We start from the raw sequence: 15,574 nt of genomic DNA on the forward strand, positions 1-15,574 counted from the left end.
CCAGAACCAGGACCAGGGACCAGGACCAGAATCAGAATCAGAATCAGAATCAGGACCAGACTATAAATTACTGTTTAAACAATGTTTTTTTTAATAATAATTTCTTTCTCATAAAAATCAGGTTAGTGAAAAAACAAATCAATAATTAGTTAAAATTCTGGACAAAGAGTGAATTTAAGGCCGTGAAAATACCTCGGTCCTCAGCTTCCTGTTCCTCTGCTCCAGCAGCTCACACGTCTGAAGAAGAAGAAGAAGAAGAGAAACGATGAACAAAGAAAATTTCAATCTGAATAAATGTGAAAAACAAAACAAAAAGGAGAAAAATGTTAAAAATAAATAAAAACGAATTCAGTCCAAACTTAATGTTAATTATGAATAAGTATAAATGTTAGCCTGATGCTAACTGTAAATACAGCTAATTATGTTTCTATGGTTTTATCTTTAAAGACTTTTATCTTTTTATATAAAATGATGAGTTGACTTCGTCCAATCATGTCCAGACTGAAGCCACGGGTGGGGGGACCAGGAACCTGGTGCAGCAGGTCTGCTCTCTGGGTCTGTCTGCTCCGACTCCTCTGAGCCGCCACTCGGTTCTTCTCTTTCCTCTGTGACCTTCGACCTCCATCCTGACACACACACACACACACACCTTAATGTATATTTAATATGAAGAAGCAGAGTTAAGGCCTTTGACCTTTGACCTCTGTTACCTGCACTGGCTGCCAGTGTTGGCTGCTGCTGCTCATGCTGCTGCTGCTCATGCTGCTGCTGCTGCTGCGACAGTGGAGCGTCTTCACTGACAGATGGTAGTTTTTACAAGAACAGAAGAGTTTCCTGTTTTCACTTCGTCTTCATCGTCGCTGCTGCTGCTGCTGTAGAAGAAGAAGAAGAGTGGCTTCCCTGAAGTCATGTGACCCACAGGCTTCAGTCCATACTTTGATGGAACCCACAGATGGAAATGTTTAATGTGATTTATGAAATCAAACACAGTTTCCACTTCCTGTTAGCCACACTTCCTTTTTATTTACATTAAAACAGTCTTTGTTTCCTGTCACCGAGGAGAAACTTCAGCTCAGGTTTGTTAAAAAAAAAAAAAAAAGGAATCCAGAGAAAATGTTTCCAGTGAGTTTGTGGTTTATAACTTTCTCCCATTCAGAAGTCCATAGAGAAAACCAGCGATTTTCTCTGTCAGAGACTCGGCAGTTGTTGAGTCCACACAGACTGACCACAGGAGGCAGCAGAGGACCAGCAGCTGCTGTGTCTCTGAGCGCTAACACCAGTGATTTTCCTAATGGACTTTGGTGAAGGTTGAATACGTCACTTCATAAATGTTGAGTCATTATTTGTTGCCACTATTTCCTGTTAACATTTGCAACCATGTGTTTACGAGTCTCTCCACAAGGGGGCACCACCTGTGTTAACCTCTACTTTAATCTCAGGTAAAAAGGTCATCTCTGGATGAATAACCACAGGTCAGTCTGCTGCGCTGCCCCCTACAGGACATCGTAGCAGCCCGTAGCCACAGCTTCCTCCACAGCGCTCCTCATCGGCCGCCCGCTCCTGGCCGCGGCCGCGCTCACACTGGGGGGCGTGGGGTCCGACTGGCCGAACACCTCCCTCTGGACCTCCAGAGTGGTCTGACTGGGCTTCATGTCCAGGACCTGAGCCAGTCCGTCCACCTGGTTCTGCAGAGTTCTGAAGGACTGAAGGACCAAAAACTGTTACTTTAGAAACAGAACCGTTAAAGACCAACGATAAAACTGTTCTCCTTCTACCTTTAGAACCTGGGCGGTCTGTCTGACTGACCCTGGAGCTGCTGCTGAAACATCAGCCATGACGGTCTCTGAACCACAGGACAGAGGAGAAGGTCAGAGGTCACAGAGAGAATCACATCTGGACATTCCCTCCAGCAGTCTGACAGACTCCACCTCAGTGAGGTCAGAACTTTCAAATGTGTCGTCCAGGAGAGAAGTAGTTCTTCCTGATTATATGAAAGCTACAGCAGCGTCTGCAGAAGTGAGTAGATTCAGTCTGGAGCCACAGAGGAAACGTCACCTGAACTTAGTTCTTTTTATCATCGGTGCCAGTGGCTGCAGAAGGACGGAGTACAGACGTGGATCAGACAGAACTTGGGTTTGTGTCACTCTAGAACCCAGACTGTTGATCCATCCTAAATATTTATGTGAAAGAAACTGCAGTAACACAAGTTAGCCGCAGGAGGCAGCAGTGTACCAGCCACTCATGTGTCCCTGACTGTGATGAGGTTTGGTCTGTGAGTCTGTCATTAACTACAGACGGTCTGCTGTGGTACTACGTTGTACTACGTTGTACGAGGTTGTACTACCTTGATCGGTGTCTCTGACAAACTCCTGAGGTTTGACTGTCACTTCATAAAGTTCCTGAAAGAAAAGGTCACAGTGAAGAACATGTACATTTTAAAATCATTTTTCATTTTCTCTCACTCACACACACACTCACACACACACCATGATTCTTCTCTCTGCCTTCAGGGAGTGGATGACGTGGGGCAGGATCTGTTTGGGGTGAGTACGACGTTTCCACGTGGTCTCTACGATGGTGTTGTCCAGGACACCCTCCACATCCAGGACCTCGTCGTCCTCTGACACACACACACACACACACACAGAGAGAAACACGTCATAATCGTGGACACAAATGTGAAGACTCGTTGTGCGACTCCTCGGTCAGTCACCGTGGTCAGGAGCCTCCTCCCAGGACAGGCCGTTCACCAGGACGTTCTCCTGCACAGCTGCCTCAAAGTTCTGAAAACAAAAAAAACACTTTAGCTGCAGTTTTGTTGTTCCTGTTTGTGCTAACTTGTAGCATTTTGACGTTTCTACTTTAAATGATCTTTTTCTCTCAAATTCTGTTCGGTTTTCTTTAAAAACGTCATAACGTAATCATCCAGTAGAGGGCAGTATAGCGCCGCTGGCAGCCGTGGAGAGTGATGAGACGGCTGTGACTGATGCCGAGGAACAAACGACAGAAAACAGTTCTAAGTTAAAGTCACTACAGAGAAGAAGCCAACAAAACTGTGAGCAAAAAAACCGAACCGTGGTTTGTAAATCGACGGTTCGGTTTTTTAACCACTTTTGTCTTTTGTTAAGTTTGACTCAGGGCGCCGTGTTAAGCGGATGTTAGCATTCCTGGGTGTTTCTCTTGTTTTGATATTTTGAACAAACACTCGTTAACATTCAACAGACTTGAACGGACTACAACAGTTGGGTCGAATCCCAGGTGGACCGGTCAACACCGGCCTCACTGCTGGAGTGTTACTGCAACGAGCTGCCGTGTTTCTGTTTGTTGTTGCCAAACGATTTCTCTCCTGCATTTGTTGTTAGAAACGTAGGAACCGGTTTGTGTTTTTTACGCCGTGAACGGAGCTGACGCCGGTCTTCACGGTGACACACTTCAACTCCCGTGGTTTTGTTTCTATAATGAAAAGCGTTGTTGTTGTCAGTTTTCTGAAACCCACCGACAGCAGCTCCTGCAGGAGCGCCCTCCTGGTTTCTTCTTCGACGTCCGTCACTCCGCGCAGCGCTGTTTTTAAAACCTCTTTATATTTTTCCATTTGTTCTGTGAGAAGTTTCTTCGACTTCACTTTGACTCTAAACTCCTCGTCTGTCTCACCAACGGACTCCTTTCTCCCCGAAGTGTCCATTTTTATTAACTTTACCGCCAACGGTGTTTGTATTACGGTAAACGGATGTGTTCGTCACTTCCTAGTCCTATCGTTAAATCGGTCCTCGCAGAAACAAGGCACCGGAACATGTTCCGTTCCACTGACGACACCACTCCGCTGAAAAAATAAATAAATTTTAAAAAACCGAATTATAGTCTTTATTGTCATTTTAACACAGGGATTGATGAGTATTAAGATGCCATTTTGTGCACTGACGCCATTTTGTATTCATGTCATTTTATGAAACAGACTGAAACTCACTGTGCAACTTGTTTTGACTGTGACCCATTCTGAGCTCTGCCCAGTAACAGGGTGTAAACATGCGAGTCATTGGTCGAGACCCATCCAAACTAGGTGGGGCAAAAGTATAAGTAAACACCCAGCTCCTGCGGGCAGCGAAGTGCAGACTACTGAGCCATTTTATAACGGCTGAATGTCTTCTTTTAATTAACTCATTGATTACTTGACAACATTCCTGGAAAACACGTGGCTTGGTGTCGTGGGCCACAACCGAGGTCCATGACAGGACACAACCAAACGTGACCTCTGCTTTTAACCCATCACCACAGCCACCAGGGGGCGGCCTTAGGCTGTGGCACTGCGAACCTTCCGGACCCAAGTCCGCTTCCTTAACCACTGAGCCACCCGTGTAGTTTTAGATGCGCTGTGACGTTTATTTGTGTTTTAAAACTTTTGGTTCATATTTGGTTTGTTGTCGATGGACTTCGGCTTCGTCGACCGCCACTGCCACCTGCTGGTGAACACATCAACAACTGATGATTATTATAATACGTTTTTTTTTAAAATTCCCTTCATTTATTTACTACATGTTTTATTTCGTCACTAAATATGTGTCGTAAAAACAATAAAAACGTTAAACAACAACAGCTACATGTTTGAAGTCTGTGACCTCACGTCCTGAAGTCTGTGACCTCACGTCCTGAAGTCTGTGACCTCACGTCCTGAAGTCTGTGACCTCACGTCCTGAAGTGACCTCACGTCCTGAAGGTGACCTCACGTCCTGAAGTCTGTGACCTCACGTCCTGAAGTCTGTGACCTCACGTCCTGAAGTCTTTGCCTGTTTGTGACCCTGTGACAGTGAGACGCCTCGCTGCTGCTTCCACTTGTCTTTAACAAAGTCAAGATTGTTGGGGGGGTGGGGGGGGGGGTCATTGCAGCTGTTCACACCAGGTGAGTTCTATCTGTAAGAGAAGACAAACAGGAAGTGTTAAAACCTATGGTACCACAGTCCAGGACATCAAGGTGCCACTGGTTCCACCAGCAGTAGTACCAGCAGTAGTACCAGCAGTAGTACCAGCAGTAGTACCAGCAGTAGTACCAGCAGTAGTACCAGCAGTAGTACCAGCAGTAGTACCAGCAGTAGTACCAGCAGTAGTACCAGCAGTAGTACCAGCAGTAGTACCAGCAGTAGTACCAGCAGTAGTACCAGCAGTAGTACCAGCAGTAGTACCAGCAGTAGTACCAGCAGTAGTACCAGCAGTAGTACCAGCAGTAGTACCAGCAGTAGTACCAGCAGTAGTACCAGCAGTAGTACCAGCAGTAGTACCAGCAGTAGTACCAGCAGTAGTACCAGCAGTAGTACCAGCAGTAGTACCAGCAGTAGTACCAGCAGTAGTACCAGCAGTAGTACCAGCAGTAGTACCAGCAGTAGTACCAGCAGTAGTACCAGCAGTAGTACCAGCAGTAGTACCAGCAGTAGTACCAGCAGTAGTACCAGCAGTAGTACCAGCAGTAGTACCAGCAGTAGTACCAGCAGTAGAGCTAGTACCAGCAGTAGTACCAGCAGTAGTACCAGCAGTAGTACCAGCAGTAGTACCAGCAGTAGTACCAGCAGTAGTACCAGCAGTAGTACCAGCAGTAGTACCAGCAGTAGTACCAGCAGTAGTACCAGCAGTAGTACCAGCAGTAGTACCAGCAGTAGTACCAGCAGTAGCCTCACTATTGTACCAAGGTTTCTGATTTCTGTACGTTTCTGTCGTTTAGATTTACATTCAAAACTGTGTATTTTTCGACGTCTTACACGTCTCCTGGAAGTGCCTCCTCTCTGGAAGTTCTCCTGGTCCTGGCCGCGGAGGCTCCGCCCTGGTGGTCCTGAGCTGTGCCCCCCCCCTCAGGGCAGCTGTCAGCTGAGAGCTGGACCTCAGGTGTGCGTGGAAGTGTCTCCTCTCAGTCCTGTCCCAGTCCTGCCGCGGCTTCACCTCCACCTGACACCAGGTCTCCCTGCTCAGGTTCAGGTCCACGACCCTCTGCTTTGTGGCTCCGGACATCTTTGGTCCCCGAACTGTGTGTGTGTGAGAGACGGAGGGGGGAGGGTGTCTTATAAATAATCCACGGTGGACCAGCAGGTGATGCTGTGGGACCATGACAACAGGAAACCTGAAGACGGGTCTCCACAGATCCTGTGTGTGGACAGACGGTCACTCTGACGGTCACTCTGACAGACGGTCACTCTGACAGACGGTCACTCTGACACGGAGCCCACCAGTGACCTCACACAGTCGGAGCTTGGACGCTGCCGGTCCTCTGCTGCCTCCTGTGGCCAGTTTGCCTCACTGTTGACAGAGGGTGAGTGCAGCTTCCTCTGCACTTTAATTGAGTTTATGAAAGTATCAGATTACAGGTCATGTGATGGTGTGTGACTATATGGATGGGTATGGAGTAAGAATTTGGCTGTGGCTGTGGGTGTGGCTGTGTCTGGTCATTTCTCCATCAGTCTTGAGCACACTAGAGTATAATATGAGAAGCAAACAGTTGCTTAAAGCGACAGTACCGCATGAAGCAATGATAATAAATTCAATTCTTCCAACATTTCCCTCCTGTTTATCATTGATGAATGCCTAATTCTCTGATCCTTATCTCATCTCATCTCATCTGATCTTATCTCATCTCATCTTATCTTATCTTATCTCATCTCATCTTATCTTATCTTATCCTCATCTCATCTCATCTCATCTTATCTTATGGCTCCCTAGGCTCGGTGTTCAATCCGTTCAATCCTTTGCCTTTATGAGGAGTCAATGCTCCTGTTTTAGTTTTATTTGAAATTGGTGGGAAGATTGAGTTACAGGTGTCAACAAAGTTGTGTCAGGTTTCGGGTGACACAACACCCACATGCTGTGGCCCACATTGTCCTGTAGGTGGTGTGGTGTGAATCTATGCCTCACTTGTTGGTCTTTGTTTCCTGAAAACAAAGAGTGCGTCAGACCTCCCCCTCCTCCCCCCTCCCCACCCCATATTCTCTTTAAAATAAGAGCCTGGGGGAGGATGGGGGAGGATGGGGGAGTCAGTGGTGATCTGATCCTCCTGAGAACAACATTAAGTAAAGATGGTATGAAACAAAACCTGGACTGAAGTGACCTGGTCTCACCTGGTCTCAGCTGGTCCCTGCAGTTCCTGGTGTGGTCTGGGTCAGACTGAGATTAGGATTACACCTCAGATTATTAGCACAGCAGATGGTTGGTTACTGTTACTGCTGCTAATGCTAATGCTAACATCTGACCATACACTGATGATACACTGTTTGGAGTAACCTCAGGTGGTACCAGTACTAGGTACAGGTAGTAGTACTGCAGTAATCTCCTGATCAACTTTACCATCATCACTTCCTGGATCCCACATGGGCTACACTCTGTTCTCTCTTCCCATTGGCTCCTGAGCGTCGGAAGGCGTGCGTGTCACTGTGAGAGACAGCGGAACAAAAGAGAGGGTGTGTGTGCGCGTGCGTGCGTGTGTGTGTGTGAGAGAGAGAGCTTCAGACTGAAGCAGAACCGTGGTCTTCATCCTGCTGCTCTTCATTTCATGTCACTCTTCTTCTTCTTTGTTTCTTCTTTGTTTCTTTCTTTAATTTCCGGTGTCTTTTCAGCCGCCGCCGCCCGTCGTTCTGACCTTCTTCACAGAAACTCTCCTGCGTCGCGTTTCCAGCTTCTGCCGCGCAGTTATTTACCGAAATAACGAAGGGTCCGAGTCTCGGCGCCGGTACCATGGTGGCCGGCGAGCTCGTGCTCACCGCCACCGCCGCACCTGACATCATCGTGAAGAACCGGAGCGATCCCGGAGAAGAGGCAGCGGTGGAGGAGGAAGCTGGTCGTCAGTCCGAGTCACTGTCCGTGGAAGACGAGACAGAGAGCGACGAGGGGGAAAAGAAGCCGAATGAGAGAGAGAAGATGCTGCCTGACGGAGGAGGAGGAGGAGAAGAAGAAGAAGCGGCGAAGCAGGAGGACAACATCCCGGAGACGCGTCTGTTCCTGCGCCGCTTCGCGGTTCTGGCCGTGTTCAGCCTGTACTCGCTGGTCAACGCCTTCCAGTGGATCCAGTACAGCATCATCGCCAACGTCTTCACGCAGTTCTATGACGTCACCAACGTTATGGTCGACTGGCTCTCCATCGTCTACATGCTCGCCTACGTGCCGCTCATCTTCCCGGCGACCTGGCTGCTGGACCGCCGCGGTCTGCGGCTGACCGCGCTCCTCGGCTCCGGCCTCAACTGCGCCGGCGCGTGGCTAAAGTGCGCCAGCGTCAGTCCGGACAGGTTCGGCGTCACCATGACGGCGCAGGTGGTCTGCTCCGTGGCTCAGGTCTTCATCCTCGGTCTGCCCTCCCGCATCGCCTCCGTGTGGTTCGGACCCAGTGAGGTGTCCACGGCGTGCGCCACAGCCGTACTCGGCAACCAGGTCAGCTGTTACACTCCACCGTATAGAAGAGAACCAGAACCAGCCTCAGAACTGTTTGGTACTGTTTGGTACTGAGACCACAGGAAATGAACTCAGAGAGAAATGAGTAATGCAAGAACCAAAGATGGCTAGCAGCTAGCTTAAAGTAGCTTAAAGTTAGCTCAAAATTCGCTTTGAATGAAACAAATAGAGACTTTATTTTAGCTACAGTAGTCAAAAAGTTCTGACGTGAAAATCTAAGACAAAACAAAAAGAGAAGCTACTTTGTTGGAGGTGCTGAAACATTAGGATTTGGCTAAAAGGTAGCCACAAAGCTAACACTGGGCAAATGTTATTTTATTTATAATACGTTAAAGGTTAGCCCCAGCGCTAACTTTAAATAGAGCTGGTGAAATTTGTTGACTTTCTCCAGGACCTGTTTTTTATCTAGCGGCTCATTCGCTCTCTCTCTCTCTCTCTCTCTCTCTTATACACCTGTGTTTGTCTTTGTCTCTCGCCCTCAGTTGGGCACAGCCATCGGCTTCCTGTTGCCTCCTGTCCTGGTTCCTAACACGCCCGACGACGTCGAACTGACGTCTCACAACATTAGCATCATGTTCTACGGCACGGCCGCGGCCTCCACCCTCCTGTTTGTCCTCACTGTTATAGGTATGGGCCACTGTGCATCATGGGAAATTGGTCAAATCACTGTGTCTGCCGTCATGTGTTCAGGACGTCCTAGTGGGCAGTACGCCTGTAGTACGCCTATAGTACATCTGTAGTATACATGTAGTACATCTGTAGTATACATGTAGTACATCTGTAGTACACATGTAGTACATCTGTAGTATACATGTAGTACATCTGTAGTATACATGTAGTACATCTGTAGTACGCCTATAGTACATCTGTAGTATACATGTACCACATCTGTAGTACACACGTAGTACACACCCACACACTCCTGGAGGATTAATTAAATCTGCCCTAAGTTGCCTCGGTACTGCTGCCCCGTGTGGTCAGTGTAGGGGATTTAAAACTAATGATGTAACAGAAAAATACTTCAGGAACCCTAGGACTCGTGCTCTTTATTAACTTTACTAAGTTAAGTACTAAGTTCTAACTGAGGAACCTTGGTCAACTGGTGACTGCCAGACTAACGCTGCCCCCTGTGGTCAGTTTGTGTGATCTTTTGTGTAAAGATAAGGCTAGCCTCAGGAACCCAGTAGGTACCGCAGGATCCAAACAGTACTACCTGGAGGGACTGGTTTGAGTCTTGTTGTTTTAACAACCTCCACGTGGGCCACACCGTCACCTAGCCCTGAGGCTAGCACTGTGTAAACATAGGCTGCTCCCAGTGGACAGTCCTGGTACTGTTTGTTCAAATGTAGTACTTTTTTTGGTCTTCAACCTCTGAACCAACTTTTGGACTTGGTTTTCTGTTTCCTGCTAATGTTCGTCACCTCCTGAACTGAACTTTATTAATCCTGGCTAACGACTTCCTGTTTTTCTGCAGTCATCAGGGATCGTCCGGCCCTCCCCCCCAGTCAGGCTCAGGCCGTGCTGCCGGACTCGCCTCCTGAAGATTATTCCTACAAACGGTCCATTGTCAACCTGATGAAGAACAAACCCTTCGTTCTGCTGCTCGTTAGCTACGGTAACCTTTAGCCGTCGATGACAGTTTGGAGTGACTGACGGAACTGTTGACAGGACAAACAGCTGGGCCCCAGGGCGGAACCCTGTGGAACACCATCTTTGAAACACTGCACAGTTTCCAGGCTGAACTAGCCCATTAGCCCATTTTTAGCTAACAAAAAGCTCCGATGTTTTCAATTGATTTTGTTTTTCTACATTTTATTCTATAATAATAATTAAATAATATTTTATAACAATCCTGGAGCTGCTCATGTTCCCAGGGTTAAGTCTAACACTGCTGCCCCTAGAGGGGGCGTTATCTGCTCTCTCTCTCTCACACACACACACACACACGGTGTCATCTGACCCCAGCTGGTGGTTGGTAGAACTGCAGCGGTTCCGCCTGACTCTTCTGTTCTGTCCTGATGTAACCAGTCGTTGCAGATAAAAAGTGAGAGGCGAAGGCTTGGTGTCTGCTCACAGCCAATCAGAGCTGCACACACACACACACACATTCCTTGGTGTTAAGACACAGTCTGATGAACAGAACGACCTTCACTCAACACCATAAACAGTTCCAGTCCTGTCCTCGTGCTCACACAGTCACACAGACAAATCATGACCAAATCCTTTGATCCTTTTCAAAAGAAGATCAGAAACAGGAAGTGGAAACAGTTCCACTGGAGAACACTGTTGGTTCTGTTCCAACACCTGAACGTCTCTTAGCCTACAGGGACCTGACGTCTGGGTTTAATAGTGGGTTTTAGGAGCACACTGCCACCTACTGGACTGGAGTGTGTAGTGTCATGGTCTGACCAGTGACTCCTCACACCTCGATGAACCATTCAATGTTTATTTCAACTAATTTCTTACTGGATTCATAATGCATGGTCACATGGTCACATGGTCACATGGTCACATGGTCACATGACTAAGACCAGTCAGTGGTAACTGAGGGCTGAACTGTGAGCCACTGTGTGCAGGTATTCTGACTGGATCGTTCTACTCCATCTCAACCCTCCTCAACCAGATGATCATGACCTGCTACAAGGTACCCTGACTCTGAAGTACTGCAGTACTTTTTTTTTTTTTTACAGTCAACACACGGTGTCTAATGCCGTTGTTTTCTTGTCTTCTCAGAACCAGGAGTTGAACGCCGGGAGAATCGGTCTGACGCTGGTCGTTGCTGGTATGGTCGGCTCCATCCTCTGTGGCCTGTGGTTGGACCACACCAAGCAGTACAAGTACGTGGAGTACACACACACACACACACACACACAGAGGCCGGACTCCTGTGCTAGGTGGTAACACAGTACAGTATTTTCTAGAGCAGTATACACAAAAAGTACAAAAAGTATTTCTGATGAAATGTAGTAATACTCTAGTTTAATTGTACTAACAGATGTACTCCTGTTACGTTGAACACAATGCTGATGTACTGGCAGGGATTGAAGAAAGACACAAAGATCTTCTTCAACAGCTCTGATAATAGTTTCCTAGTGTTAATAACCATCTGCTGCCACCTAGTGGAAGAGGGTTTCAACATTGCTCGTTGACAAACAAAGAATAGTTATTTGCAGTAAATACTAGTTTTGGGACATGTAGTGGTTGGACGTCACTGGTCCAGAGTACTTCATAACAGAGTACTGCTGTTCTACAGGATGACCACACTCGTCGTCTACATCCTGTCCTTCCTGGGTATGGTGGTCTTCACCTTCACCCTGGACCTGGACAACATCCACCTGGTCTTCGTCACTGCTGGAGTCCTGGGGTAGGACACACACACACACACACACACACACACACACACATGCATTGAATGCAAAAGGTAGTCTAGTCCAGGTCTCAGTCTAGTCCATTCCCGGTCTAGTCCACGCCCGTTCTACTCCCGGTCTCAGTCTAGTCCATTCCCGGTCTAGTCCAGGACCCGGTCTAGTCCAGGCCCCGGTCTAGTCCAGTCCCGGTCTAGTCCCGGTCTCAGTCTAGTCCATTCCCGGTCTAGTCCATGTCCCAGTCTAGTCCAGGTACCAGTCTAGTCCAGTCCCAGTCTAGTCCAGGTCTCTGGCTAGGCCAGGTCCCGGTCTCGTCCACGTCTCAGTCTAGTCCATTCCCGGTCTAGTCCACGCCCGTTCTACTCCCGGTCTCAGTCTAGTCCATTCCCGGTCTAGTCCAGGCCCCGGTCTAGTCCAGGACCCAGTCTAGTCCAGTCCCAGCCTAGTCCAGGTCTCAGGCTAGTCCAGGTCTCAGGCTAGTCCAGGTCTCACAGGTTTGGTATTTCAGATTTGTCTGGGGGCGTGGCCTTGGCCTCAGCTGTTGAAACAGGTCTTCAATCCCTGGTCCTGGGACCAGTACTGGTCCCAGGACTCACTTTGTCAAAAGAGTTTGGTTTTGCTGACCGATGGTGTGACAGGTGTAACGGTCTGTAGACCACTGATGTCATTGACCAATGACAACAGTGCCCCCTGTGTGTCAGGTTCTTCATGACAGGGTACCTGCCTCTGGGCTTTGAGTTTGGGGTGGAGATCACGTACCCAGAGTCTGAGGGAACGTCTTCAGGTCTCCTCAACGCCTTTGCTCAGGTACGTTCACCAGGTCCTCAGGTGCTGCCCCCTGCTGGTCTAAAAACCTCAGGCAAAATCTCCAAATGTATTTCATGATGTATTTGATCATTCTGTCCCTGATGAGTGTGTGTGTGTGTGTGTGTGTGTGTGTGTGTGCGCAGATCTTTGGGATCGTCCTGACCCTGATTCAGGGTAAACTGACCAATCACAGTCATCTGGCTGGAAACCTGCTCCTCTGTGCTTGGATTCTGCTTGGAATTCTGTTGACAGGTGTGTGTGTGTGTGTGTGTGTGTGTGTATCCACTGTAGAAAGTCACATGATCACGTGTGTGTGTGTGTGTGTGTTCACTGTTTCAGCTTTGATCAAGTCTGAACTGAAGAGACACAACGTCAACGTAGGAGCAGGACACAGGACGCTGCTGGCCGTGAGTGGACCACACACACACACACACACACACACACACGTTCTTTATGTCCTGACGTCCACTCTCTGGCTCCTCCTGGTGTCCGTTCTTGGACTCCGTCCCCGTTCCCAGACCATAACTCTCCTCTGGACAAAGCACCAACACATCCATCACCTCCACCCCACGAGGACACCAGTGTCCTCCAGGACGGAGGGACACACCCAGCTGTGAATCTGGAACCAGAACTAAACAAAAGAAAAGATCAACTTCACTGAAGTCTCTCCTGATCCCAGATCAATCTCCTCAGTCATTGATCAGTCATTGATCAGTCATTGATCAGTTCTTGGTTTTTTTTTTTTCTCCCCAATTCCCGGTCCAATATTCCTGAGACTAGGATCAGACTGGGGGGGGCAGAGTCTGAGACTAGGGTCAGACTGGGGGGGTCAGAGTCTGGGACTAGGGTCAGACTGGGGGGGGCAGAGTCTGAGACTAGGATCAGACTGGGGGGGGCAGAGTCTGAGACTAGGATCAGACTGGGGGGGGCAGAGTCTGAGACTAGGATCAGACTGGGGGGGGCAGAGTCTGAGACTAGGATCAGACTGGGGGGGGCAGAGTCTGAGACTAGGGTCAGACTGGGGGGGTCAGAGTCTGGGACTAGGGTCAGACTGGGGGGGGCAGAGTCCATGGTCACACGTGTCCCTGGTACTAACTCAGCTCTGTGCTCTTCTCCTTCAGGTTCCTGATGACCCCCCCCCCGACGACCCTTCACACAACAAACCCAACGGGTTCAAACTGGATCCGTCCTTCAGCTTCTCCAGGGAAACCTCACTGTGACCCCGTGGAGGACCAGGTGTACCATGTGCAGTTGGATGGTCCTCCTGGTGAACTGTTCTGTCTGTTTTTCATGTCTGACATTTCATGACCGCTGTGACCCAAGGTCTGGACCAGTCCTCACTGGAACCATGGGCGGTTCACTGTCAAGTAGTACCAGGTACCAGGAGTCCAGGACTGACAGAGGTCCAAGGACCTGAAGACACAGACCTCTGGTCTGACCTGTCTTGGACTATTCTCCACTGGACTGTCTCTAGGTGGACACACAGGTGGACCTGGTGCAGTAGTTCCTAGTACTGACTATTCCTGGTGGCCCAAAGGAACAGGTTTGGGACGGACGACCCCCGTGTTCCTCTAAAGGTTTACCTCCTTCTCCTACTGGTCTAACCCAGTACCTGAGCCGTCAGTACTGCGTCTGGTACTGGTCTAACCCAGTACCAGAGCCGTCAGTACTGCGTCTGGTACTGGTCTCCAAAGGCTAACNNAACCCAGTACCTGAGCCGTCAGCACTGCGTCTGGTACTGGTCTAACCCCGAACCAGAGCCGTCAGTACTGCGTCTGGTACTGGTCTCCAAAGTCTAACACTGACTTTTCATGTTTGGACCATAAACGTAGACTGACCAGAACCAGACCTGGTTCTCAGCTCAGTACACAACATGAAAGTTGTAGTACTACTACAGATACTTTGTACTGTGTGTTGGCTGCATGACGTAGTCGTTTCCTCTCTAATATATTTGACATGTATAAGTACTGTACTTCATGGTACTTAGGGTACTAGTACCTGCCCTCGGTACACCCTGGTACTCCAACATTTCTTACTTCCTCTTTTTACCGCAGCACGTTTCCTCCTTAATTCCTGTGTGTCCCGGCCAATCTGATTGGATGACACAGCGTCTACATTTCTTTGATTGTTGAAACTGTGTTTAATCTGTCAATGGAAGTGCGCCCTCTGTAGGCAACTTCAGCAACAACAGTTTCTCTGTCTTCAGCGTAGATCCGTCCGTATGCAGATGATACCGCCGTCGTCTTTGTGTCCGATGTAGAAAAATAGAAACTGGTCGAGAACAGTGATTGGAGAACCCGACACACGTGACCTGACGGAGCCGTATTTAACCCCGTCACCTCCTCTGTGACGGTCGATAGTAGAACGATGACATCACCAGGTGAAACGTTAAAAAAAAATAAAGAGGAAGTTTAAAACTTTGTTATTGTTGTTTTTAAGATGATTTTCAACGTTCTGATCCTGGTTCAGTTCTTGGTTCTGTTCCTGGTTCTGATCCTGGTTCAGTTTCTGGTTCAGTTCTTGGTTCTGTTTCTGGTTCTGTTTTTGGTTCTGTTCCTGGTTCTGTTCCTGGTTCTGTTCCCAGTTCTGGTTCAGTTCCCTGGTTCAGTTCTTGGTTCAGTTCCTGGTTCAGTTCTTGGTTCTGTTCCTGGTTCTGTTTCTGGTTCTTGGTTCTGGTTCTGTTCTCTTGAAATAAACCCTAGTTTTTTTCCATAGTAACGAACGCCGTTGTTGTGTTGATTTGTTAACGGACCTAAACGTGTGTCACTGACTTCCTGTGTTTGGACAGGGTGTGAACACACTTCCTGTGACCAACAGTACCAAGGTCAGGGGTCGTGTGTGACTAGTTTTTGAAATTGAAATGGGGGGGGGGGGGGGGGGGGGGGTGTGAACATGATTGCACAATTTTCCTTCATGTCAAGTTATTTTAATCATTGTTAGGCTGATGTATTTCCTGAGAAAAGTAGCAGTGACATCATCACCCCCCC

At 48.4% G+C, this 15,574-nt stretch overlaps 3 protein-coding genes across 3 annotated transcripts in view; 1 reads left to right on the forward strand and 2 right to left on the reverse strand.

Annotated features, from left to right (window-relative positions):
• Positions 1-893, reverse strand: part of batf3 (basic leucine zipper transcription factor, ATF-like 3) — a 1,449-nt gene extending 556 nt beyond the window's left edge. The window contains exons 1-3 of the mRNA XM_017033511.2: positions 711-893; positions 531-626; positions 193-237 (exon numbers count right to left, since the gene is read on the reverse strand). Coding sequence (XP_016889000.1) covers positions 193-237; positions 531-626; positions 711-761 — 192 coding nt within the window. The 5' untranslated portion in view covers positions 762-893. The remainder of the gene's footprint in view (positions 1-192; positions 238-530; positions 627-710) is intronic.
• Positions 894-1,012: 119 nt separating this feature from the next.
• Positions 1,013-4,671, reverse strand: nsl1 (NSL1 component of MIS12 kinetochore complex). The gene is made up of 6 exons (XM_008313634.3): positions 3,497-4,671; positions 2,714-2,783; positions 2,487-2,620; positions 2,345-2,399; positions 1,776-1,843; positions 1,013-1,703 (listed from the first exon to the last, which is right to left on the reverse strand). The coding sequence occupies exons 1-6, from the start codon at positions 3,680-3,682 to the stop codon at positions 1,494-1,496; spliced, it is 723 nt and encodes a 240-aa protein (XP_008311856.1). The 5' UTR covers positions 3,683-4,671; the 3' UTR covers positions 1,013-1,493.
• Positions 4,672-6,733: 2,062 nt separating this feature from the next.
• flvcr1 (FLVCR choline and heme transporter 1) lies at positions 6,734-14,275 on the forward strand. Its single transcript, XM_008313633.3, has 10 exons — positions 6,734-8,394; positions 8,898-9,042; positions 9,890-10,030; positions 10,992-11,059; positions 11,149-11,252; positions 11,669-11,779; positions 12,482-12,587; positions 12,731-12,839; positions 12,927-12,994; positions 13,709-14,275. Exons 1-10 carry the CDS (start codon positions 7,705-7,707, stop codon positions 13,805-13,807), a joined length of 1,641 nt encoding a protein of 546 aa, XP_008311855.1. The 5' UTR covers positions 6,734-7,704; the 3' UTR covers positions 13,808-14,275.
• Positions 14,276-15,574: the final 1,299 nt, after the last annotated feature.

Source organism: Cynoglossus semilaevis, chromosome 7 (genome assembly GCF_000523025.1).
Source record: "Cynoglossus semilaevis isolate Cse_v1.0 chromosome 7, Cse_v1.0, whole genome shotgun sequence".
NCBI classification, from domain to species: Eukaryota; Metazoa; Chordata; class Actinopteri; order Pleuronectiformes; family Cynoglossidae; genus Cynoglossus; species Cynoglossus semilaevis.